Here is a 23,914-nt window from a genome sequence, read left to right on the forward strand (position 1 = left end):
ACCTGACAGGAGCCCGTACAGTCTATATCTACAATAATATATACCTGACAGGAGTCTGTACAGTCTATATCTACCATAATATATACCTGACAGGAGCCCGTACAGTCTATATCTACAATAATATATACCTGACAGGAGCCCGTACAGTCTATATCTACAATAATATATACCTGACAGGAGTCCGTACAGTCTGTATCTACAATAATATATACCTGACAGGAGTCCGTACAGTCTGTATCTACAATAATATATACCTCACAGGAGCCCGTACAGTCTATATCTACAATAATACATACCTGACAGGAGCCCGTACAGTCTATATCTACAATAATATATACCTGACAGGAGTCCGTACAGTCTGTATCTACAATAATATATACCTGACAGGAGTCCGTACAGTCTGTATCTACAATAATATATACCTGACAGGAGTCCGTACAGTCTGTATCTACAATAATATATACCTCACAGGAGCCCGTACAGTCTATATCTACAATAATATATACCTGACAGGAGCCCGTACAGTCTGTATCTACAATAATATATACCTGACAGGAGTCCGTACAGTCTGTATCTACAATAATATATACCTCACAGGAGCCCGTACAGTCTATATCTACAATAATATATACCTGACAGGAGCCCGTACAGTCTATATCTACAATAATACATACCTGACAGGGGCCCATACAGTCTGTATCTACCATACTATATACCTGACAGGAGCCCATACAGTCTGTATCTACAATAATATATACCTGACAGGAGCCCGTACAGTCTATATCTACAATAATACATACCTGACAGGGGCCCATACAGTCTATATCTACAATAATATATACCTGACAGGAGTCCGTACAGTCTGTATCTACAATAATATATACCTGACAGGAGTCCGTACAGTCTGTATCTACAATAATATATACCTCACAGGAGCCCGTACAGTCTATATCTACAATAATACATACCTGACAGGAGCCCGTACAGTCTATATCTACAATAATATATACCTGACAGGAGTCCGTACAGTCTGTATCTACAATAATATATACCTGACAGGAGTCCGTACAGTCTGTATCTACAATAATATATACCTCACAGGAGCCCGTACAGTCTATATCTACAATAATATATACCTGACAGGAGCCCGTACAGTCTGTATCTACAATAATATATACCTGACAGGAGCCCTACAGTCTGTATCTAGAATAATATATACCTGACAGGAGCCCTACAGTCTGTATCTACAATAATATATACCTGACAGGAGCCCGTACAGTCTGTATCTAGAATAATATATACCTGACAGGAGCCCGTACAGTCTGTATCTACAATAATATATACCTGACAGGAGCCCTACAGTCTGTATCTAGAATAATATATACCTGACAGGAGCCCTACAGTCTGTATCTACAATAATATATACCTGACAGGAGTCCGTACAGTCTATATCTACAATAATACATACCTGACAGGGGCCCATACAGTCTGTATCTACCATACTATATACCTGACAGGAGCCCGTACAGTCTGTATCTACAATAATATATACCTGACAGGAGCCCGTACAGTCTATATCTACAATAATATATACCTGACAGGAGCCCTACAGTCTGTATCTACAATAATATATACCTGACAGGAGCCCTACAGTCTGTATCTACAATAATATATACCTGACAGGAGCCCTACAGTCTGTATCTAGAATAATATATACCTGACAGGAGCCCGTACAGTCTGTATCTACAATAATATATACCTGACAGGAGCCCTACAGTCTGTATCTAGAATAATATATACCTGACAGGAGCCCTACAGTCTGTATCTACAATAATATATACCTGACAGGAGTCCGTACAGTCTATATCTACAATAATACATACCTGACAGGGGCCCGTACAGTCTGTATCTACCATACTATATACCTGACAGGAGCCCGTACAGTCTGTATCTACAATAATATATACCTGACAGGAGCCCTACAGTCTGTATCTAGAATAATATATACCTGACAGGAGCCCTACAGTCTGTATCTACAATAATATATACCTGACAGGAGCCCGTACAGTCTGTATCTAGAATAATATATACCTGACAGGAGCCCGTACAGTCTGTATCTACAATAATATATACCTGACAGGAGCCCTACAGTCTGTATCTAGAATAATATATACCTGACAGGAGCCCTACAGTCTGTATCTACAATAATATATACCTGACAGGAGTCCGTACAGTCTATATCTACAATAATACATACCTGACAGGGGCCCATACAGTCTGTATCTAGAATAATATATACCTGACAGGAGCCCGTACAGTCTGTATCTACCATACTATATACCTGACAGGAGCCCGTACAGTCTGTATCTACAATAATATATACCTGACAGGAGCCCTACAGTCTGTATCTACAATAATATATACCTGACAGGAGCCCGTACAGTCTATATCTACAATAATACATACCTGACAGGGGCCCATACAGTCTGTATCTACCATACTATATACCTGACAGGAGCCCGTACAGTCTGTATCTACAATAATATATACCTGACAGGAGCCCTACAGTCTGTATCTAGAATAATATATACCTGACAGGAGCCCTACAGTCTGTATCTACAATAATATATACCTGACAGGAGCCCTACAGTCTGTATCTAGAATAATATATACCTGACAGGAGCCCGTACAGTCTGTATCTACAATAATATATACCTGACAGGAGCCCTACAGTCTGTATCTAGAATAATATATACCTGACAGGAGCCCTACAGTCTGTATCTACAATAATATATACCTGACAGGAGTCCGTACAGTCTATATCTACAATAATACATACCTGACAGGGGCCCGTACAGTCTGTATCTACCATACTATATACCTGACAGGAGCCCGTACAGTCTGTATCTACAATAATATATACCTGACAGGAGCCCTACAGTCTGTATCTAGAATAATATATACCTGACAGGAGCCCTACAGTCTGTATCTACAATAATATATACCTGACAGGAGCCCGTACAGTCTGTATCTAGAATAATATATACCTGACAGGAGCCCGTACAGTCTGTATCTACAATAATATATACCTGACAGGAGCCCTACAGTCTGTATCTAGAATAATATATACCTGACAGGAGCCCTACAGTCTGTATCTACAATAATATATACCTGACAGGAGTCCGTACAGTCTATATCTACAATAATACATACCTGACAGGGGCCCATACAGTCTGTATCTACCATACTATATACCTGACAGGAGCCCGTACAGTCTGTATCTACAATAATATATACCTGACAGGAGCCCTACAGTCTGTATCTACAATAATATATACCTGACAGGAGCCCTACAGTCTGTATCTAGAATAATATATACCTGACAGGAGCCCTACAGTCTGTATCTACAATAATATATACCTGACAGGAGCCCGTACAGTCTGTATCTAGAATAATATATACCTGACAGGAGCCCGTACAGTCTGTATCTACAATAATATATACCTGACAGGAGCCCTACAGTCTGTATCTAGAATAATATATACCTGACAGGAGCCCTACAGTCTGTATCTACAATAATATATACCTGACAGGAGTCCGTACAGTCTATATCTACAATAATACATACCTGACAGGGGCCCATACAGTCTGTATCTACCATACTATATACCTGACAGGAGCCCGTACAGTCTGTATCTACAATAATATATACCTGACAGGAGCCCTACAGTCTGTATCTACAATAATATATACCTGACAGGAGCCCTACAGTCTGTATCTAGAATAATATATACCTGACAGGAGCCCATACAGTCTATCTACCATACTATATACCTGACAGGGGCCCATACAGTCTGTATCTACCATACTATATACCTGACAGGAGCCCTACAGTCTGTATCTAGAATAATATATACCTGACAGGAGCCCTACAGTCTGTATCTACAATAATATATACCTGACAGGAGCCCTACAGTCTGTATCTAGAATAATATATACCTGACAGGAGCCCGTACAGTCTGTATCTACAATAATATATACCTGACAGGAGCCCGTACAGTCTGTATCTACCATACTATATACCTGACAGGAGCCCATACAGTCTGTATCTACAATAATATATACCTGACAGGAGCCCGTACAGTCTATATCTACAATAATATATACCTGACAGGAGCCCATACAGTCTGTATCTACAATAATATATACCTGACAGGAGCCCATACAGTCTGTATCTACAATAATATATACCTGACAGGAGCCCATACAGTCTGTATCTACAATAATATATACCTGACAGGAGTCCGTACAGTCTGTATCTACAATAATATATACCTGACAGGAGCCCGTACAGTCTATATCTACAATAATATATACCTCACAGGAGCCCGTACAGTCTGTATCTACAATAATATATACCTGACAGGAGCCCTACAGTCTGTATCTACAATAATATATACCTGACAGGAGCCCTACAGTCTGTATCTAGAATAATATATACCTGACAGGAGCCCATACAGTCTGTATCTAGAATAATATATACCTGACAGGAGCCCATACAGTCTGTATCTACAATAATATATACCTGACAGGAGCCCGTACAGTCTGTATCTACAATAATATATACCTGACAGGAGCCCTACAGTCTGTATCTAGAATAATATATACCTGACAGGAGCCCATACAGTCTGTATCTACAATAATATATACCTGACAGGAGCCCGTACAGTCTATATCTACAATAATATATACCTGACAGGAGCCCTACAGTCTGTATCTACAATAATATATACCTGACAGGAGCCCTACAGTCTGTATCTAGAATAATATATACCTGACAGGAGCCCATACAGTCTGTATCTAGAATAATATATACCTGACAGGAGCCCATACAGTCTGTATCTACAATAATATATACCTGACAGGAGCCCGTACAGTCTGTATCTACAATAATATATACCTGACAGGAGCCCTACAGTCTGTATCTAGAATAATATATACCTGACAGGAGCCCATACAGTCTGTATCTACAATAATATATACCTGACAGGAGCCCGTACAGTCTATATCTACAATAATATATACCTGACAGGAGCCCATACAGTCTGTATCTACAATAATATATACCTGACAGGAGCCCATACAGTCTGTATCTACAATAATATATACCTGACAGGAGCCCATACAGTCTGTATCTACAATAATATATACCTGACAGGAGTCCGTACAGTCTGTATCTACAATAATATATACCTGACAGGAGCCCGTACAGTCTGTATCTACAATAATATATACCTGACAGGAGCCCTACAGTCTGTATCTAGAATAATATATACCTGACAGGAGCCCATACAGTCTGTATCTACAATAATATATACCTGACAGGAGCCCGTACAGTCTATATCTACAATAATATATACCTGACAGGAGCCCATACAGTCTGTATCTACAATAATATATACCTGACAGGAGCCCATACAGTCTGTATCTACAATAATATATACCTGACAGGAGCCCATACAGTCTGTATCTACAATAATATATACCTGACAGGAGTCCGTACAGTCTGTATCTACAATAATATATACCTCACAGGAGCCCGTACAGTCTGTATCTACAATAATATATACCTGACAGGAGCCCATACAGTCTGTATCTACAATAATATATACCTGACAGGAGCCCTACAGTCTGTATCTAGAATAATATATACCTGACAGGAGCCCATACAGTCTGTATCTACAATAATATATACCTGACAGGAGCCCATACAGTCTGTATCTACAATAATATATACCTGACAGGAGCCCATACAGTCTGTATCTACAATAATATATACCTGACAGGAGTCCGTACAGTCTGTATCTACAATAATATATACCTGACAGGAGCCCATACAGTCTGTATCTACAATAATATATACCTGACAGGAGCCCATACAGTCTGTATCTACAATAATATATACCTGACAGGAGCCCATACAGTCTGTATCTACAATAATATATACCTGACAGGAGTCCGTACAGTCTGTATCTACAATAATATATACCTGACAGGAGTCCGTACAGTCTGTATCTACAATAATATATACCTGACAGGAGCCCATACAGTCTGTATCTACAATAATATATACCTGACAGGAGCCCATACAGTCTGTATCTACAATAATATATACCTGACAGGAGCCCATACAGTCTGTATCTACAATAATATATACCTGACAGGAGTCCGTACAGTCTGTATCTACAATAATATATACCTGACAGGAGCCCATACAGTCTATATCTACAATAATATATACCTGACAGGAGCCCGTACAGTCTGTATCTACAATAATATATACCTCACAGGAGCCCGTACAGTCTATATCTACAATAATATATACCTGACAGGAGCCCATACAGTCTATATCTACAATAATATATACCTGACAGGAGCCCGTACAGTCTGTATCTACAATAATATATACCTCACAGGAGCCCGTACAGTCTATATCTACAATAATATATACCTGACAGGAGCCCGTACAGTCTGTATCTACAATAATATATACCTGACAGGAGTCCGTACAGTCTGTATCTACAATAATATATACCTGACAGGAGCCCTACAGTCTGTATCTACAATAATATATACCTGACAGGAGCCCTACAGTCTAGTGTCTTCACCAGTGAGCTGACTAGACTGTATGGGCTGCAGTCAGGACCTGGCAGGAGCCCATATATTCTGCTGGTTTTAATAATTTATACCTTGAAGGAGCACATACATTCTAGTGTCATGTATAGGCTGCAGTCAGGGCCAGGCAGCAGCCCATAAAGTCTGCTATCTTCAAGAATATATACCTGACTGCAGCCCATACACTCTAGCATCTTCAGTAGTGAGCCAGCTACACTGTATGGGCTGCAGTCAGGACCTGGAAGGAGCCCATACACTCTAGCATCTTCACAGTGAGCCGGCTAGACTGTATGGGCTGAAGTCAGGTGACCTGGAAGGAGCCCATACACTCTAGCGTCTTCAGTACTGAGCCGGCTAGAGTGTATGGGCTGCAGTCAGGAAACCAGGAAGGAGCCCATACAGTCTAGCATCTTCACCAGTGAGCCGGCTAGAGTGTATGGGCTGCAGTCAGGACCTGGAAGGAGCCCATACACTCTAGGCTCAACCGCAGTCACACGGCTCCCGGCGCCACAGACAAGCAACGCGCTGACGTCACGCACGTAACCACACCACGTGATCCGGTGAGGACCTTCTATACACTGAGGTGTCAGAACAGCGCCTGTAAGAATCGTGACGGGAGAGCCGTTACCGCAAACGTCCGGACTCCTGTGCGTATGCTCCGGGGGAAGCTGCGGCTCTGCTGGACTCCCAGTTCACAGCTTCTTCCTCTAAGAACATAAAGGCACATGCCGAGGTCGTTCTCGGTACCGGAGCGGAAGCTGACTGTTACCATAGTAACCATGTTGCTGTGGAAACATACTGGGGACCGCTCCGGAGACACCGGCGGGACTCGCGGTACCTGCGGTAAATGCGCACCCTGTGACTGGAGGCAGATGATAAGACACACATAATTGCTGGGTCACTTTTCGTGCTGTTCACATGTGTAACTAATGTTCCTCCCCGGGAGTGTCCGGGGCTTTGTCCTGTGTGAAGTCCCCGGTGTCAGGTCAGGGTCACTGTGCGCTTCTTACAGTCATTATAGTGGGGGGCGGGGGGTTATAGTCCCTTCACTCTGTGCCCCCCATATAGCGTTATTAGGGGCGCTGTTACATGAATACATGTTCCTACATTACAGGACACTCAGCGGATCCTGCCCCCTCCCTACACACTGGGTGCGGAGGAGGAAGCACTGTCAGTGTGTGTCCACTCAGCGCTGGGTATGCCGCCATCTGGGGGCAGAAGCAGTGAGAAACCCTCTCTGCCTCCTGTTTGGGGGATCTGGGGAGCACAGTGCAGCTGACACAGTGCGGTCTATCAGAGGTGGCCGGTCTCCTGGGTGAGGAGCACAGTGCAGCTGACACAGTGCGGTCTATCAGAGGTGGCCGGTCTCCTGGGTGAGGAACACAGTGCAGCTGACACACAGTGCAGTCTATCAGAAGTGGCCAGTCTCCTGGGTGAGGAGCGCAGTGCAGCTGACACACAGTGCGGTCTATCAGAGGTGGCCGGTCTCCTGGGTGAGGAGCGCAGTGCAGCTGACACAGTGCGGTCTATCAGAGGTGGCCGGTCTCCTGGGTGAGGAGCACAGTGCAGCTGACACAGTGCGGTCTATCAGAGGTGGCCGGTCTCCTGGGTGAGGAACACAGTGCAGCTGACACACAGTGCAGTCTATCAGAAGTGGCCAGTCTCCTGGGTGAGGAGCGCAGTGCAGCTGACACAGTGCGGTCTATCAGAGGTGGCCGGTCTCCTGGGTGAGGAGCGCAGTGCAGCTGACACACAGTGCGGTCTATCAGAGGTGGCCGGTCTCCTGGGTGAGGAGCGCAGTGCAGCTGACACAGTGCGGTCTATCAGAGGTGGCCGGTCTCCTGGGTGAGGAGCGCAGTGCAGCTGACACACAGTGCGGTCTATCAGAGGTGGCCGGTCTCCTGGGTGAGGAGCACAGTGCAGCTGACACAGTGCGGTCTATCAGAGGTGGCCGGTCTCCTGGGTGAGGAGCGCAGTGCAGCTGACACAGTGCGGTCTATCAGAGGTGGCCAGTCTCCTGGGTGAGGAACACAGTGCAGCTGACACACAGATGGGTCTATCAGAGGTGGCCGGTCTCCTGGGTGAGGAGCAGAATGCAGCTGACACAGTGCGGTCTATCAGAGGTGGCCGGTCTCCTGGGTGAGGAGCGCAGTGCAGCTGACACAGTGCGGTCTATCAGAGGTGGCCAGTCTCCTGGGTGAGGAACACAGTGCAGCTGACACACAGTGCAGTCTATCAGAAGTGGCCGGTCTCCTGGGTGAGGAGCGCAGTGCAGCTGACACAGTGCGGTCTATCAGAGGTGGCCGGTCTCCTGGGTGAGGAGCGCAGTGCAGCTGACACACAGTGCGGTCTATCAGAGGTGGCCGGTCTCCTGGGTGAGGAGCGCAGTGCAGCTGACACAGTGCGGTCTATCAGAGGTGGCCGGTCTCCTGGGTGAGGAGCGCAGTGCAGCTGACACACAGTGCGGTCTATCAGAGGTGGCCGGTCTCCTGGGTGAGGAGCACAGTGCAGCTGACACAGTGCGGTCTATCAGAGGTGGCCGGTCTCCTGGGTGAGGAGCGCAGTGCAGCTGACACAGTGCGGTCTATCAGAGGTGGCCAGTCTCCTGGGTGAGGAACACAGTGCAGCTGACACACAGATGGGTCTATCAGAGGTGGCCGGTCTCCTGGGTGAGGAGCAGAATGCAGCTGACACAGTGCGGTCTATCAGAGGTGGCCGGTCTCCTGGGTGAGGAGCGCAGTGCAGCTGACACAGTGCGGTCTATCAGAGGTGGCCAGTCTCCTGGGTGAGGAGCACAGTGCAGCTGACACAGTGCGGTCTATCAGAGGTGGCCGGTCTCCTGGGTGAGGAGCACAGTGCAGCTGACACAGTGCGGTCTATCAGAGGTGGCCAGTCTCCTGGGTGAGGAGCAGAATGCAGCTGACACACAGTGCGGTCTATCAGAGGTGGCCGGTCTCCTGGGTGAGGAGCGCAGTGCAGCTGACACAGTGCGGTCTATCAGAAGTGGCCGGTCTCCTGGGTGAGGATCACAGTGCAGCTGACACACAGTGCGGTCTATCAGAGGTGGCCGGTCTCCTGGGTGAGGAGCAGAATGCAGCTGACAGACAGTGCGGTCTATCAGAGGTGGCCGGTCTCCTGGGTGAGGAGCGCAGTGCAGCTGACACAGTGCGGTCTATCAGAGGTGGCCAGTCTCCTGGGTGAGGAGCAGAATGCAGCTGACACACAGTGCGGTCTATCAGAGGTGGCCGGTCTCCTGGGTGAGGAGCAGAATGCAGCTGACAGACAGTGCGGTCTATCAGAGGTGGCCGGTCTCCTGGGTGAGGAGCGCAGTGCAGCTGACACAGTGCGGTCTATCAGAGGTGGCCAGTCTCCTGGGTGAGGAGCAGAATGCAGCTGACACACAGTGCGGTCTATCAGAGGTGGCCGGTCTCCTGGGTGAGGAGCACAGTGCAGCTGACACAGTGCGGTCTGTCAGAGGTGGCCGGTCTCCTGGGTGAGGAGCGCAGTGCAGCTGGATCTGCTCCCATGATGCCCCGGCCGAGCTACCTGTGCTTGCTGCATTGCAGCGCATACAGTTCAGGCCAGTGGCGCCCCCTAGCTGGTGGAAGGTCACATTACAGCAGCCGCTTCTGTTGTGTATATGTAGCAGATAATAGGAAGCCCATTCTGTAGCCCCCCAGGGAATAGTAAGGCGCCGGACTGCATCCTGCAGAAAGATGAAATGTGGCCCTCTAGTGCGGGGGACTGGGTGCCTGTCCCTGAGGGGGCACTGATGTAGGACAGACACCGGGCACCACATCTGTGTGACCCTCCACCAGCCAGGAAGGGCCATCAGTGGATTCTACCTGTGCTGCCCCCACCCAGACCATGGCGGCCGCTGCGGCCTGCACTGCATTAATATCCGCTGTTGGGGACGTCTTGGTAAATTAGGCCAAATTCAGGCCCAATGGAGAGATGTGTTCCATCAGACGTTAATGAGATGGAGAAAAAAAAGCTCCAACTTCTATTCTGACAATGCACGAAAGTCGGAGGTGTGAATGAGGCAGGGGGCAGTTTGGTACCAGGGGCAGTTTGGTACCAGGGGGCCGTATTTCCCTGCTCCATGTTTGGGATGATTGTGGCTAATCACCGGCATTGGACAGGTCTGGTATAAAGGGCGAGGTCACAGCTGATTGTGCTGTGTGCTCCTGGGAAAGCAGTGGTGAGTAAAGAGGCTCGGGTGGGCTGCCGAGCGCCAGGCTGTTGTCGGGTGGGCTGCTGAGCGCCAGGCTGTTGTCGGGTGGGCTGCCGAGCGTCAGGCTGTTGTCGGGTGGGCTGCCGAGTGCCAGTCTGTTGTTGGGTGGGCTGCTGAGTGCCAGGTTGTTGTCGGGTGGGCTGTTGTTGGGTGGGCTGCCGAGCGCCAGGCTGTTGTTGGGTGGGCTGCCGAGCGCCAGGCTGGTGTTGGGTGGGCTGCATTGAGCTCACCTCTGGTTATTCAGGTCTCTCATGTGCAGTCAGTGGCAGCCTTAGGCCTTTCCTCTGTAATCCGTGTCTTGCTTCCTTGTATATGAGGTATATGAGGCCGGTGATTCCTGAAGGGTCCGTCTCATCACTTGCCTGTGCCTTCTGTCCCAGCAGAGGTATCCCGGGGGAGTATCCCCCTCTAAGCTGTGACAGTGTATGTGCGGGGCGTACGCCGTGTGTTCTGTGCCCCTAAACGTGTATTATCTTAGTACTGGCCATGAAGTGCAGTGCGCCCTCTGCTCGCTGCCCTTATTCGGCTTACATCGCTCGTCTTATGCAGAGTAACGAGCCCCCCACAGACGTGTGGGTGATTGTCTCCACTAGTTATGAGTGCTAATACAACTTTTTTTTTTTTTTTTTTTTCTCCCCTCCTCTTTAGACCGTCCCTTTTTATTATTTTATCCGTCCAGGTTCTGTTAGTGATGGATCACCGTCATGGCGACTTCTCCTCCCCGTTATCTATTGAGGCTCTGTGTGAATTGCTGAACAACTCTGGAGATGACAATGAAGTAAGTGACGAGATTCCAGAAAGATGAGATCCTTCACCAGTATGGGGGGATTCACTGGTGCGATCACGCTCTTCCTGGTGTGACGAAGCTTCTCCTATACTTAGTGTTAGATGTGTACCGGGACCATCCGTGTGCTGTCCGCTTCTCACACACTGGTATTGGTCCTTGTCATCCGGGCTGCCGGGAAAGACTTGTGCGCAGCCCCGTAGGTTACAATGGGCACGTGTGGCATCTGTGACCTGCAGATAGGCTGCGGATCTGCAGCGGCCGCCTCACTGCACACATCTGCCGATCACGGGGGGGATCCGGGTGAGGAGCCGCCACCAGCCTAATGCTCATCACCAATTCTAAGGATTGAAGTTGTGCTTAAAGGGATTGTCCATCCTGAGAACCTCCTCACTTTCTACAAGTAGTCTTTCACAACTCAACACATCCAACACAAACTTTTTTTTTTTTTTTTTTTATAAATCCACACATCCTGAGCGTCCCATTGGGGCATATTCCTAAGTTGTGGTGCACATTACCCTTGAGCACACGGTTCTGGCCGCTCGTGAGCTGTATATAGAATCAGACTGCCATTAATGGTTTGTCCAAATTTTGACTCTTCCTCGACAAACTTCAGCTTCTTCGCAATGCGTCTGGGAGAGATTCCGACGCTAGCGTTTAGCGCATTGCACAATGGAGGCAGTGGATGCATTTCTCCGGCGCATCCGCTGCCCCATTGGGAGGTGTGGGCGGAGTTCCGGCCGCGCATGCGCGGTTGGAAAAAGCGGTCCGTCAGGAGCAAAAAAGTTACATGTAGCGTTTTTTGCTCCCGACGGTCCGCAGAAGCACGACGCATCCGTCGCTCGACGTGTGGCAATGCGTCGTCAATACAAGTCTATGGGGGAAAAAACGCATCCTGCAAGCACTTTTGCAGGATGCGTTTTTTCTGCAAAACGACGCATTGTGACGGATTGCAGAAAACGCTAGTGTGAAAGTAGCCTAAAGCAGAAAATTACATGATGATAATGACCCCCTGGATTCCATCCAAGATCTTCCCAATAGATTGTCCTTCTTTAATGGTCACGGCAGAGATGACTGATGGCTTTTTAATTCACTGATCTCATTTATAACCAGATCAATTGCAGATATTAAAGGGATTATTAGTTTGGGGAATGTGTAAAATATCCTGGTGGCCCCCTGGCAGTCATCCAGAGCCGGAATACATGGGCTCTGCTTCCTTGTGCTCCTTGTCGGTCACTTGGTGTCTTATTTCTGTTGCTTTTTCCCAATCAGAGCCTCTCTGCGTGCTCCGGGATGAATCCAGGGAACATTGGGCCTGTAGAGCCGGAGAACAAAGCTGCCGCCTGTAAGTACTTGTGATCTGTATGAATTGCTGCACAAGTCTCTCGCCCCCATACCTCATTGTGCTCAGCGTGCTGCTGCCGTTCTGACACTCGCCAATGGAAGTCAGTGGGTTACGGTGTTTGTTACTGTTTAACCCCTTAACATCCAATGACTGACACAGCCCTTCATGGCCAGGTGTCAGAGGTGCTGTGTCCGTTGTGACCTTGAACTGTCACCGTAGACCCGCAGTGACAGGTGATCGGCACGGGAAGATGCGGGGGTCCACGCCGTCGGTCCCCGCACTCAGATCGGTCCGTTATCTCAGTGACTGATCGTGCAGGAGATCCTTAAACATCGGTGCAGCAGCTCGGCCCGGCCAGTGGCGGAGGGTCTGCACCAACAGCCTGGAGTGGTGTCCGTGTCGCCCCTGGCTGTTAACCCCATAAATGCTGCAATCGAGCACTATCTCAATATTCAGGAGACAGGCAGATGGATGGGAGCTCCCACTACCTTCACACCGGCACAGGGGGGGGGGGGGGGGGTGTATCGTTGCCATGGTGACTTGAGTCGTCATGGCAACTCCCAGGTCACCAAGCTACGGAAAGCTTCTAATGCTATGCTCACAGCTTGGGGTCAGACACTTTCACTATAGGTGTAGTGCACTGCAATCACAATAAACAAATGCATAAAGTGCAGAACAACCCGATCTTTAAGTGTCCTGCTAGTTTAACCCCTTCAGTGAATGCCATTAAAGCATAGTTTGTTTGTTTGTTTTTTTTTTTAATCATACCAATTGGAAAGTGAAATAAAATGCAATCAAAATGGTCCCGCTGAAAACGTCATCTTGTCCAGCAAAAAAACAAGCTGCCGTACAGCGTCATCGGCTGAAAAAATAAGTTATAGCTCTCAGAATAAAGTGATGCAAAAATATATAATTTTTTTTCTGTAAGTGCAGCGTTGGATTGGGCGCTTGTCCGTGGTCGTCGCTGTCACTCCAGACACTTAACCCATTGGTGACCACCAGTGCATCTCTTCACTGACCGGAGATATAAGACAAGCATCCCCTGACAGGTGACAATCCAGCAGCCGCATCAGCCAGGACCAGTGTTGGCACCGATCATGGACACTTAACCCCTTAAATGTTGCTGTCAATAGTGACTACAGCCTCTAGATGCTTACCAGTGTGGGGGCTTCCTCCTTAACCCAATCGGCACCCTGAGATCATGACCGTGTGGTCCTGATGTTTGCCATGGCAGTTCATGGCCAAATAAAGGCTGAACAGGGTTCTGTGCGGTATGACTGGATAAGGCCCCTTTCACACCAGGGTTTTTTTTTTTTTTTTACATGAACAAAAAACATTACTCTGTGTGTCTGCAGCCGCCAAACAACTTTCAACAGATCCGGGGAATGACGGCTGAAACGTGAGGCAATCTGTCGCTAATACAAGTCTGAGTGGAAAAAAAAAAAAAAACCGATCCGGTGGTATTAGTTGCCAGATCCATCCTGTCAAAATTTTGACAGATTGTAACTGTGGCAAAAAACTGTGTGAAAGGGGCCGTAGGGTATGTGCCCAAGATCCGGAACACCAGCGTTCTGGGCACAGTGCACTTCACTGCTGCGTTCTAGGTAAACGCTCCCACGGTGCAGGTTTACGAGCCGCAGCATGTCAATGGGAGTATTCCTCAGATGCTGCCTGCACTAATATATATATATATATATATATTTATTCTCTTCCCATATATGTATTTCTCATCTCTAGCAAGGCTGGTTGTCTAAACATAGAGGGGGGGGGGGGGGGGGGTGGCACGCCATGTTGTATGTGTGGTGGGTTTTTGGTTGTGGGTTTTTTTTTTTTTTGTTTTGTTTTCTGCCCCAGGGTTAACTCATCTCTGTCCATGATGAGGGAGGAACTGTTTTGGAGGCTGGAGGAGAGCCTGTACTATCACGCTTACACACTGGATGGCTTCTTCTATGCTCTGCTGTGTTTTCTCGACGCTGTAGACGGACTTTACAGATATCTGGTTGAGGCCGGGTCACACTTGGGTGTGCAGTGCAGGAATCTGGCATCAATCCCCGACACTGCGGCTGTATGTAGTTCTATGTGCTGAAGTTCCGGCGGCAGTGCCGGGTATTGATGTGAGATACTCGCCCGAAATCCTGCATTGCACTCACAAGTGTGACCCATTCCGCAGTGGTTTTCACCTGCTCCAAAATCCTCACCCTCCCCCATTCCACAATATGTGCACAAGCCCTAAAAAGGAAGGGGGAGATGCTCACCAGAGAGGAGGGGCAAACCTTACTGCATAGCCATGTATAAGACCATGATGAGGTCCAAGTCATGGAACCTGACACGCTAGCTCTGTATGAGGGGGGTCACATGGCAATGGCTGCTCTGTCAGGTGTGATCTGGAGACGTATATTGGTCAAGGTTCCCCAACCTCCTTTTTCTCCTTAGACGTTGGTCAGTGTACATCAGGCAGCTAGTACAATGCAAAATATTCTTTACAATTGCCATGCATTTTTTTTTTTTTTCTTGTAGTTTAGACACTTTTCAGTCCATTAGGCTGTGTTCACACACTGCAGCTTTTTTTGGACAGGCAAAGCCTGCTCTCTTGTCAGTAAAAAAGCAATGTCAAAAAAAGCAGGTGTGGAGTGTTTGCTCCGTCCTTGTCTCTTGTGCAGGCTGATTAAACTTTGGTACATAAAAATACAAACAATTTGATTAAACCTCATCAGGTTTGGGCACCGAAACACAGCAAATCCTGATTCCTGCAAATTTTTTTTTTTTTTTGCACTAGCCATGACTCTTAATGGGTGAAGTGACATTCTGCATTCTATTAATAAAAAAAAAAACAAAACACAGCTTTGATTAAACGGTGAAGAAAAAAAAACCTGTGCTTGAGATTTCTGAAATCTGACTTTGCAGTTGCTCTGTAAAACGCCACTGAAAATTTGCATAAAAAAGCAACGTGTGAACATGGCCTTATTGATTGCTTTCCAAGGTGAAGCGTCTGCACACTGTCCCTGACCTGTACCCTGACCTGCCTTCCTCCCTTACAGCATTTCAGAAGGACAAGAGCAGTAAGGCGATATGGAGCGTCACTGAAGTTCCTGATGGCTCCCAATCTGATGACTCCTTGGACCCGAGGAAACAGCCAAAGTACAGTGAGACCCCGTAGATGAGTAGATCGGGCTGTGAGTGCACACATACAGGCGTCTAACTCTCTTTCAGGTACGAGATCCATTTTAAGCAGAGGGTTGGAAGTGAAGATCTCTTCATGGGCTTGAGCCGGAAGAACCCGTCCACAGCCTGCTGCGAGGATCTAGTGGTAAGGGGCCCGGATGCCAGGAACGGTATTGTAAACTTCCTGAGATGTTTAGGCAAGTGTGCTGTAGTTCTGATGTCCCCGTAAGTGAATTGGGGTCACACAATGACTTCCTCCTGTCAGGCACAGAATACCCACAGCCTGGGAAGAGGGTCTGTAATCCCAGGAGACCAACAGATTCAGGCAACAACAATGGACTTCATAGTTTTATTGAGTGGAAAGTGTTTTAAAATGACTGGGAAACTGACACTTAAGCCTGAAGGAACCAAAGAAATAAGGGTCAAACACACAGTAGTGTAGAGTATAAGGCAAGTGCTGGCAATAATGAGATGAGTACCGATCACCACCATTAAAGCTAGATCACAGCTGCATTGTCCTGAGTCCTTACAAATGGGTAAAGCTTCCCATGAGTAAATTAATCTGTAGCCGATGAGCACTATTTTTTGCCTCATTGCTTCTGGAAGAAGCAAGGCGAAACGGCATCAGGTTGGTGGGACACTGTGGGTCTTCATCGGCTGCGAAATAATTTATTCCCAGGAACCTTTAGCTATTGTAGCAATGCCAAGTAGGCGAAGGTTTATTAGTGCACCTGGCTCATCTGCATAGAACCAGGCTAGGTGTTCATCAGTCAGTCTGCTGGGGAAGCTGACCAGACTGGATGTGTCCTGAAGTTGGAGAAACGAGTGAGTGGTTCCTATGGCAGTTGTTATACCAGACTGGGGCTAGCTCAGCAGTTTCTGACGTAGTCGGGCTTTATACTGTGTAGTTAGCGCCTGGACAAGGCCAGGATTTATGTTTGCGTTCTGGTGCTGTGGAAAGCAATAAACTGCAGTGCCTGTGTGAACGCTACCCGAGGGCTAGCAAAGTGAGTGAATCCTACTGCCCACACTAGTCCTATGGACTCATGGCTAAGTGGTATTTAGGAACTGGAGGCAAAAATGGTTAGATGCCCCAATAGTAGCGATAGGTATTCATCTTTATTGGCTTTTTTTCTTGAGGATTTCTGTCATTTTTATACTCAAATTGCCTCTTCAGAGGGAGGAGGACTTGCACTCTATAGCGCCACCTGTTGGAAGCGGCAATCCTAAGTCATTATCAACCCTTTTTCCAGGTCGTCCACATGACAGCACCACAGGAGGTTGCTCTTCATATCCTTGATAGGGACAGGAACACAGAAGAGGTTAAATAGCCCCTCCCAACCTCCACCCCTCAGTGTTTTTCCTGTCCCTATCAGGGACAGACGCAGGAGAGAGTTCTCCAGAAGATTAGGTTTTCTCTTTACCTGATCCGAGGTCAGGTCTTGGCGCAGGAGCTCCGGAGTGCGGTCCAACCTCCTGGAGGGGGCTCTGGCCGTGAGAGTCTGGCGACTCCTGAAGTCGCACGATACCGCTGGAGGTCCCTCTGCGACTAGGTCGAGCTGTCTGCTCCCATGCGCTGCCTCATCCCCTCATCAAAGGGGGCGCTGAGGCAGCGGCTGCGGCGGCGGTGTCCGGCGCTCCCTCAGGCTCCACGTGCGGCCGCTGCTGGCATCGCTCCCCTAACGTCCGGCGCTCCAGCCGGGGGTGACAACTTCCGGGGGGCGTGGCCGGATTCCGGGGGTCGGCGGCGCCGGTTGTTTCCGGGGAGCCTGGGAGCTGCAGGGGGAGATCAGAGCGCAATGGCTGAGATTATGCGCCGGTTTCCAGGTCCCAGGCTGGTCTGCATGTGTTCCAGATGACGCATGCGCAGTACAGCTGGGAACCTGAAATCACCGTGGAGGCCAGCAGCTGAGCTCGGAAGGAGGACGAATCAGATGTCTTGAAGCCGGGTAAGATTGCTACTTAATGACTGACATCTGACAGCACACTTGACCCAGTAACATGGAAGGTGCTACTCGCCCAGACGTCCAATCCTTAGAGCTGCACACGGACCATGTGAGTAGTATGTGGTACGGGATGCATTCCAAAAAGTTAGTTCTGTACCTACAGGGATCTCCTTTACATTTCAGGATAAGGACATTCCCGAGAGGTCAACTACTAAAAAAAGGACTATTAGATGCCCACTGTGCACCACCAAACTCCCAGAGGGCTATAACAAGAAATTATGCGAAAAATGCATCGCTAAACTTCTCAAAGACGAGCAGGCTTCGCTGTTAGATAATATTAAATCTATGATTAGAGACGAAGTCCAAGCCACAGTGTCTACTATGGTGCCACCCCAATCTCCGCGGCCTAAAAGGAGGCCTAGATGGGATATGGATGTGAGTTCCGAGGAAGGAGAGGTCTCAGGTTATTCCGATCCGGGCTCGGACGAAGAGGACAATACATTAACTGTGCTTCCGGAAGAACGGAAGAAATACTTGTTCTCATCCGAAAATACGGATATACTGCTAAAAGCAGTAAGAAGCACTATGAAAATAGAAGACTCGTCTGAGCCTTTATCAGTTCAAGACGAGATGTTTGGGGGCCTGAGAACTCGCAGGAATAGAGTTTTCCCGGTCAACAATCACATAACTGCAATGATAATGGAAGAGTGGGAAGATGTGGGGAAAAAATTAGTAGTCCCGAGAGACTTCAAATACCGTCTTCCCTTTGACCCAGAAGAGACTAAAGTCTGGGAGTCGGTTCCAAAGATCGACATTCCTGTGGCCAAAGTCACAAGGAAAACGGCTATTCCCTTTGAGGACTCGTCAGGGTTAAAAGACCCAATGGATAAGAGGTCAGAAGATCTTCTTAAGAAAGCCTGGGAATCGTCAGCCGCCATTATGAAGACGAATATAGCGGCTACCTCTGTAGCAAGGTCCATGAGTCTTTGGGTGGACGAGCTGGAGAGTCATATTAAAAATAGAACTCCAAGGGAAGAAATCCTTAAATCCTTTTCAGTTTTAAAGATGGCGACTGATTTCATGGCAGATGCTTCAGCGGAATCCGTACGCTTTGCTGCCCGGAATAATGCACTGTCAAACGCAGCAAGAAGGGCCTTATGGCTGAGATCGTGGACGGGAGATACCCAATCCAAGAACAAGCTGTGTTCGATTCCATTCTCAGGTTCTCACGTCTTTGGTCCAGTCCTTGACGAGCTACTTGAAAAAGCATCTGATAAGAAGAAAGGTTTCCCTGAGGAGAAGCCAAAGAAACCGCAATTCTTCCGAAAAACTCGCTCCCACCCAAGACAGGACTACAGAGGCAAGGGGAAGTCCGGTAGGTGGAGCTACCCTAAAGGAGGAAGAGGTTCCTTTCGAGACCAATCAACAGGACCCAGCAAACAATGACGCCAACAATATAGGAGGGAGACTACAATACTTCCAAGAAGGATGGCAGAACATAACTCAGAATCAGTGGATTCTACAGACAGTGGCACAAGGTTACAGGATAGAGTTTACTCATCTACCCCCCAAGAGATTCTGCGTAACACAGACAGTCATCGGCAGTACATCAAAGGCTGATAACAGACATACAGGAACTCTTAGAATTAAACGTCATAATACCGGTACCCCATCATCAACATTTTCAGGGGCATTACTCCAGTCTGTTCTCCATAAGAAAACCAAACGGAGATTACCGAACAATAATAAACTTAAAACCATTAAACAAATGGGTGGCGTACAAACGCTTCAAGATGGAATCTCTCAAATCAATTACACCGCTAATAAAAAAGAACTCTGTAATGTGCACGCTAGATCTCAAACATGCTTACTATCATGTTCCCATCCATCCCTCAGATCAAAAATTCCTCAGGTTCGCAATAAGAAACCACAAGAAAATACTGCATTTCCAGTTTCAGTGCCTACCATTTGGTCTCTCCTCTGCCCCAAGGATATTTACGAAGCTCATGACGGAGGTCATGGCCTACTTAAGAGAGAAGGAAGTTCTCATCGCACCATATCTGGACGATCTGTTGCTGATCGCAGATTCATCCCAACAGATGGAAGAATCCTTAGGAATTACCACGTCACTCCTGAAACGTCTGGGGTGGGTAATAAATACAAAAAAATCGAGTCTCGAACCAGAGACGCAGAAGATATTTCTAGGGGTACTACTAAATTCCGAACTAGAATACTCCTTCCTGCCAGACCAAAAACAACGGTCAATAAAAAAAGAACTTCAATCAATAAAAAAACGGAAATACATCTCCATCAGGAAAGCAATGAGGATTCTAGGTCTCATGACCTCATGCATTCCCAGTGTACAGTGGAGCCAGTTTCACTCCAGAACGCTTCAAAAGGAAGTTCTTTCGGTATGGAACGGAAGAAAAGATTCACTAGACAACAGGATGTGGTTACCCAGCAGGGTAAAGCAGTCCCTCTCATGGTGGATCAACATAAAAAAACCTCAAAAGAGGAAAACCATGGAAAATATCTCCATGCATAAATATAACCACCGATGCAAGCTCAAGGGGCTGGGGAGCCCACATAGAAGGTCGATACCTTCAGGGGACATGGCCACCATTGATACGCGACAGTTCCTCCAACTACAGGGAACTCAGAGCGGTCTGGGAAGCACTAAAAAGGTGCCAACACGAGCTTCAGGGACACCACATCCGAGTCTTCTCAGACAACTCGACCACGGTAGCTTTTCTCCTACATCAAGGAGGACCAAGGCACCGTCCACTTCAGGCACTAGCAAAAGAAATATTCTCCTGGGCGGAAAATACCGTAAAGTCCATCACGGCAGTACACCTAAAAGGTTCACAGAACCAAATAGCGGACTTTCTCAGCAGAGAGAAGGTACAGCCGTCAGAATGGTCTCTAAACGAAGAAATCTTTACTCAGTTAATCCAACAGTGGGGCACCCCACAAATAGATTTATTCGCCTCAAGGAGCAATACAAAAACGAAAGAATTCTTTTCGCTAAATCCAAGAGACAATCCAACTGGCATAGATGCATTGGCTCAACATTGGGACATGGAACTCGCATACGCGTTCCCGCCACTAGCCCTAATTCCCAGAGTTCTGAGGAAAATCCAGGAAAGTCTAGCGGTAGTGATCCTAATAGTGCCATATTGGCCCAAGAGGAGCTGGTTTCCTCTGCTGAAGTGGATGGCGGTGGAGGACCCAGTGTTTCTACCACTGAGACGGGATCTTCTAATACAGGGACCATTGGTCCATCAAAATCTAAAGATGCTACAACTCTCAGCATGGATCTTGAAAGGGAGATCTTGAGATCAAAAGGACTGTCTGAGTCAGTTATCTCAACTATGAAAAAAAGTAGAAAGCCGGTGACCTCGGCTATATACCAGAAGATTTGGAAGAAATTTTGTGCACAGACCAATACTCCAATATCCATTCTCCAACAACCAGATATTCCTCAAATACTAAATTTTCTCCAAACAGGTTTTGATATGGGCTTGAGACCTAGTACGCTAAAGGTACAAATCTCAGCTTTAACTGCCTTTTATGACTATCCACTAGCGAATCATCCCTGGATAATGAGATTCATCAAAGCTACACAACGTCTTAGACCAACAATACGAAGCTCAGTACCCTCATGGAACCTCACTTTGGTGCTAAATGAGCTACGGAAAGCTCCGTACGAGCCACTTGATCAGGCAGACTTAAAATCTGTGACATTCAAGACTGTTTTCCTCGTCGCAATAACGACAGCAAGGCGAAATTCAAGCCCTGTCCATAACAGATCCATACTTAAAGATACAGGAAGATTGCATCGTTTTAAAGTTGGATCCTTCATTTCTTCCAAAAGTTGTGACGGACTTTCACAGAAACCAGGAAATAGTTTTGCCTACGTTCTGCCAGAACTACAATAACGAAAAAGAACGTTCTCTTCATTCCCTGGATGTTAAGAGAACAGTATTGCAGTATCTAAAACTTACAGACAGCTGGAGAATTGACTCAAATCTCTTTATCCAGATGTCTGGGAAAAATAGAGGCAAAAAAGCCTCAAAAGCGACTCTGGCTAGATGGATCAAATCTACCATTTGCGCTGCGTATATTTCAGCCGGTGAATCTCCTCCAGATCACCTAAAAGCCCACTCACTGAGAGCAGTATCTGCTTCATGGGCAGAGAGTGCGGGTGCATCCATGGATCAAATTTGCCGGGCGGCAACTTGGTCTAGCTCAAATACCTTTTGCAAACACTACAAGCTGGACGTTCTCTCAAAGCAGCAGACTAGCTTTGGGAGAAAAGTCCTCCAAGCTGTAATCCCGCCCTAATAGGAGTTATTTGGTATTTCTCCTGTGGTGCTGTCATGTGGACGACCTGGAAACTAGGAGTTAGTCATACCGGTAATGGTATTTCCAGGAGTCCATCATGACAGCACCCATTATTTGCCCCCCCTTGAACTCTTGTCTAATATGTGATACGAACATGTAGAGAGGAAGTTCAATAAAATTGTGTTGTATCCATCCTGATGTGGTACTTTGTAAAATCACTGAGGCGTGGAGGTTGGGAGGGGCTATTTAACCTCTTCTGTGTTCCTGTCCCTATCAAGGATATGAAGAGCAACCTCCTGTGGTGCTGTCATGATGGACTCCTGGAAATACCATTACCGGTATGACTAACTCCTAGTTTAGCAACTCTTGCAGTATGACTTGGGATAAAAGCCAAATCAGAATCTCAATTTGCAAACATTGTTTCAGGGTATTGCCTCTCATCAGTGCAAGAATGAGATCTGCTCTGGCTAGGTGTGAGGCTCTGGACTGGGGTCTAAGGGGTAATGTTTCTCCTTGTGGAGAGTGGCATGCCAAGGTAAGGAGGCTTATTCACCATGCAATGCGCCCCTTAGGGAAATATAATATGCCAATTGCCTCTCCAGAGAAAGAAGACTTAAAATCTAGAGCGCCACCTGTATGGAGTTGCCAGAACAGTTGTGGTGACCAAACGTCATATAAATGTGTTCATTTTTAACCCTCAGATGACATCTTCTCTTATCCTAGGTGAAGATCCATCTCCCCAACACAAGAGCCTCTGACATGTCACTGGACATAACAAGAAAGTTCCTAGACCTCCGTACCCCCAGATAGTAAGTAATGGAGGGCCACAAGATGCCGACCCTCATCATAGAAGCAACTGACCGGTATCAATAGGCTAGAAATCCCTTCTCTAACAATGTTTCTTTCCTCAGTAAACTTGGATTACACCTCCCCCATCCAGTCAATGAGAAAATTGGGAAAGCGCAGTTTAAAGTGGACACAGAAACCCTGGAGGTGACCCTCGCTGTGGTCAGAGACTTGGACTTCGTCAATTTTTCTTGACACTCGAAGAATCCATTGTTAACAATCCACTTGTTATCGTTTTATTTCTCTTGTGTTTTTTCATATTTATTAAAATAAAATCATGTAGAAAGTTATTAATCGAACATAAATCTCCTGTAATACAGATTACATGTATTACCCCAATGTCACATACGGACTCCTCGTGGTAGAGGGTTGTCTATGGAGCAGGCTCAGTGGCTGAGTGTGCGCCATATAGGCACCTATGTAGTTAGTCACTTAACCGACACATTTCTACTAAGGGCTTTATTCTAACACGTATATATTTTTGCTGTGCTTGGGGCTCAGGACCTGAACCTCTCCTACACTCGGCAGAGGCTGGCAGTGTTACACAGCCAGCAGCGACTGGAGTTGGCTCACATCGC

The 23,914-nt window shown here is 47.2% G+C and overlaps 2 protein-coding genes across 5 annotated transcripts in view; one reads left to right on the forward strand and one right to left on the reverse strand.

Annotated features, from left to right (window-relative positions):
- Positions 1-7,238, reverse strand: part of LOC138662723 (nuclear pore glycoprotein p62-like) — a 68,780-nt gene extending 61,542 nt beyond the window's left edge. The window contains exon 1 of the mRNA XM_069748614.1: positions 7,162-7,238. The gene's annotated coding sequence lies outside the window, so the exon portion shown is untranslated. The remainder of the gene's footprint in view (positions 1-7,161) is intronic.
- A 7-nt stretch (positions 7,239-7,245) lies between these two features.
- DNAAF6 (dynein axonemal assembly factor 6) lies at positions 7,246-23,626 on the forward strand. Of its 4 annotated transcripts, none has more exons than XM_069748616.1 (7): positions 7,246-7,275; positions 11,558-11,687; positions 12,966-13,038; positions 16,077-16,176; positions 16,249-16,345; positions 23,214-23,299; positions 23,402-23,626. In XM_069748616.1, exons 2-7 carry the CDS (start codon positions 11,601-11,603, stop codon positions 23,529-23,531), a joined length of 573 nt encoding a protein of 190 aa, XP_069604717.1. In that variant the 5' UTR covers positions 7,246-7,275; positions 11,558-11,600; the 3' UTR covers positions 23,532-23,626. The 4 variants fall into 4 exon arrangements, with proteins under 4 accessions (XP_069604717.1, XP_069604719.1, XP_069604718.1 ...); XM_069748618.1 differs by lacking the exon at positions 7,246-7,275 and adding an exon at positions 7,290-7,518; XM_069748617.1 differs by lacking the exon at positions 7,246-7,275 and adding an exon at positions 7,471-7,518 and having other exon boundaries at positions 11,589-11,687.
- The last annotated feature ends 288 nt before the right edge of the window (positions 23,627-23,914 follow it).

This window comes from Ranitomeya imitator, chromosome 2 (genome assembly GCF_032444005.1).
Source record: "Ranitomeya imitator isolate aRanImi1 chromosome 2, aRanImi1.pri, whole genome shotgun sequence".
NCBI lineage: Eukaryota > Metazoa > Chordata > Amphibia > Anura > Dendrobatidae > Ranitomeya > Ranitomeya imitator.

Excerpts from the sequence above, each read along its gene's own strand:
- DNAAF6 (XM_069748615.1), top strand. The coding sequence starts at position 7,605 with ATGTTCCTCCCCGGGAGTGTCCGGGGCTTTGTCCTGTGTGAAGTCCCC. Across the intron at positions 11,688-12,965 it reads ACTCTGGAGATGACAATGAA|AGCCTCTCTGCGTGCTCCGG; the intron begins GTAAGTGACGAG and ends TTTCCCAATCAG. Across the intron at positions 23,300-23,401 it reads GACCTCCGTACCCCCAGATA|TAAACTTGGATTACACCTCC; the intron begins GTAAGTAATGGA and ends TTCTTTCCTCAG.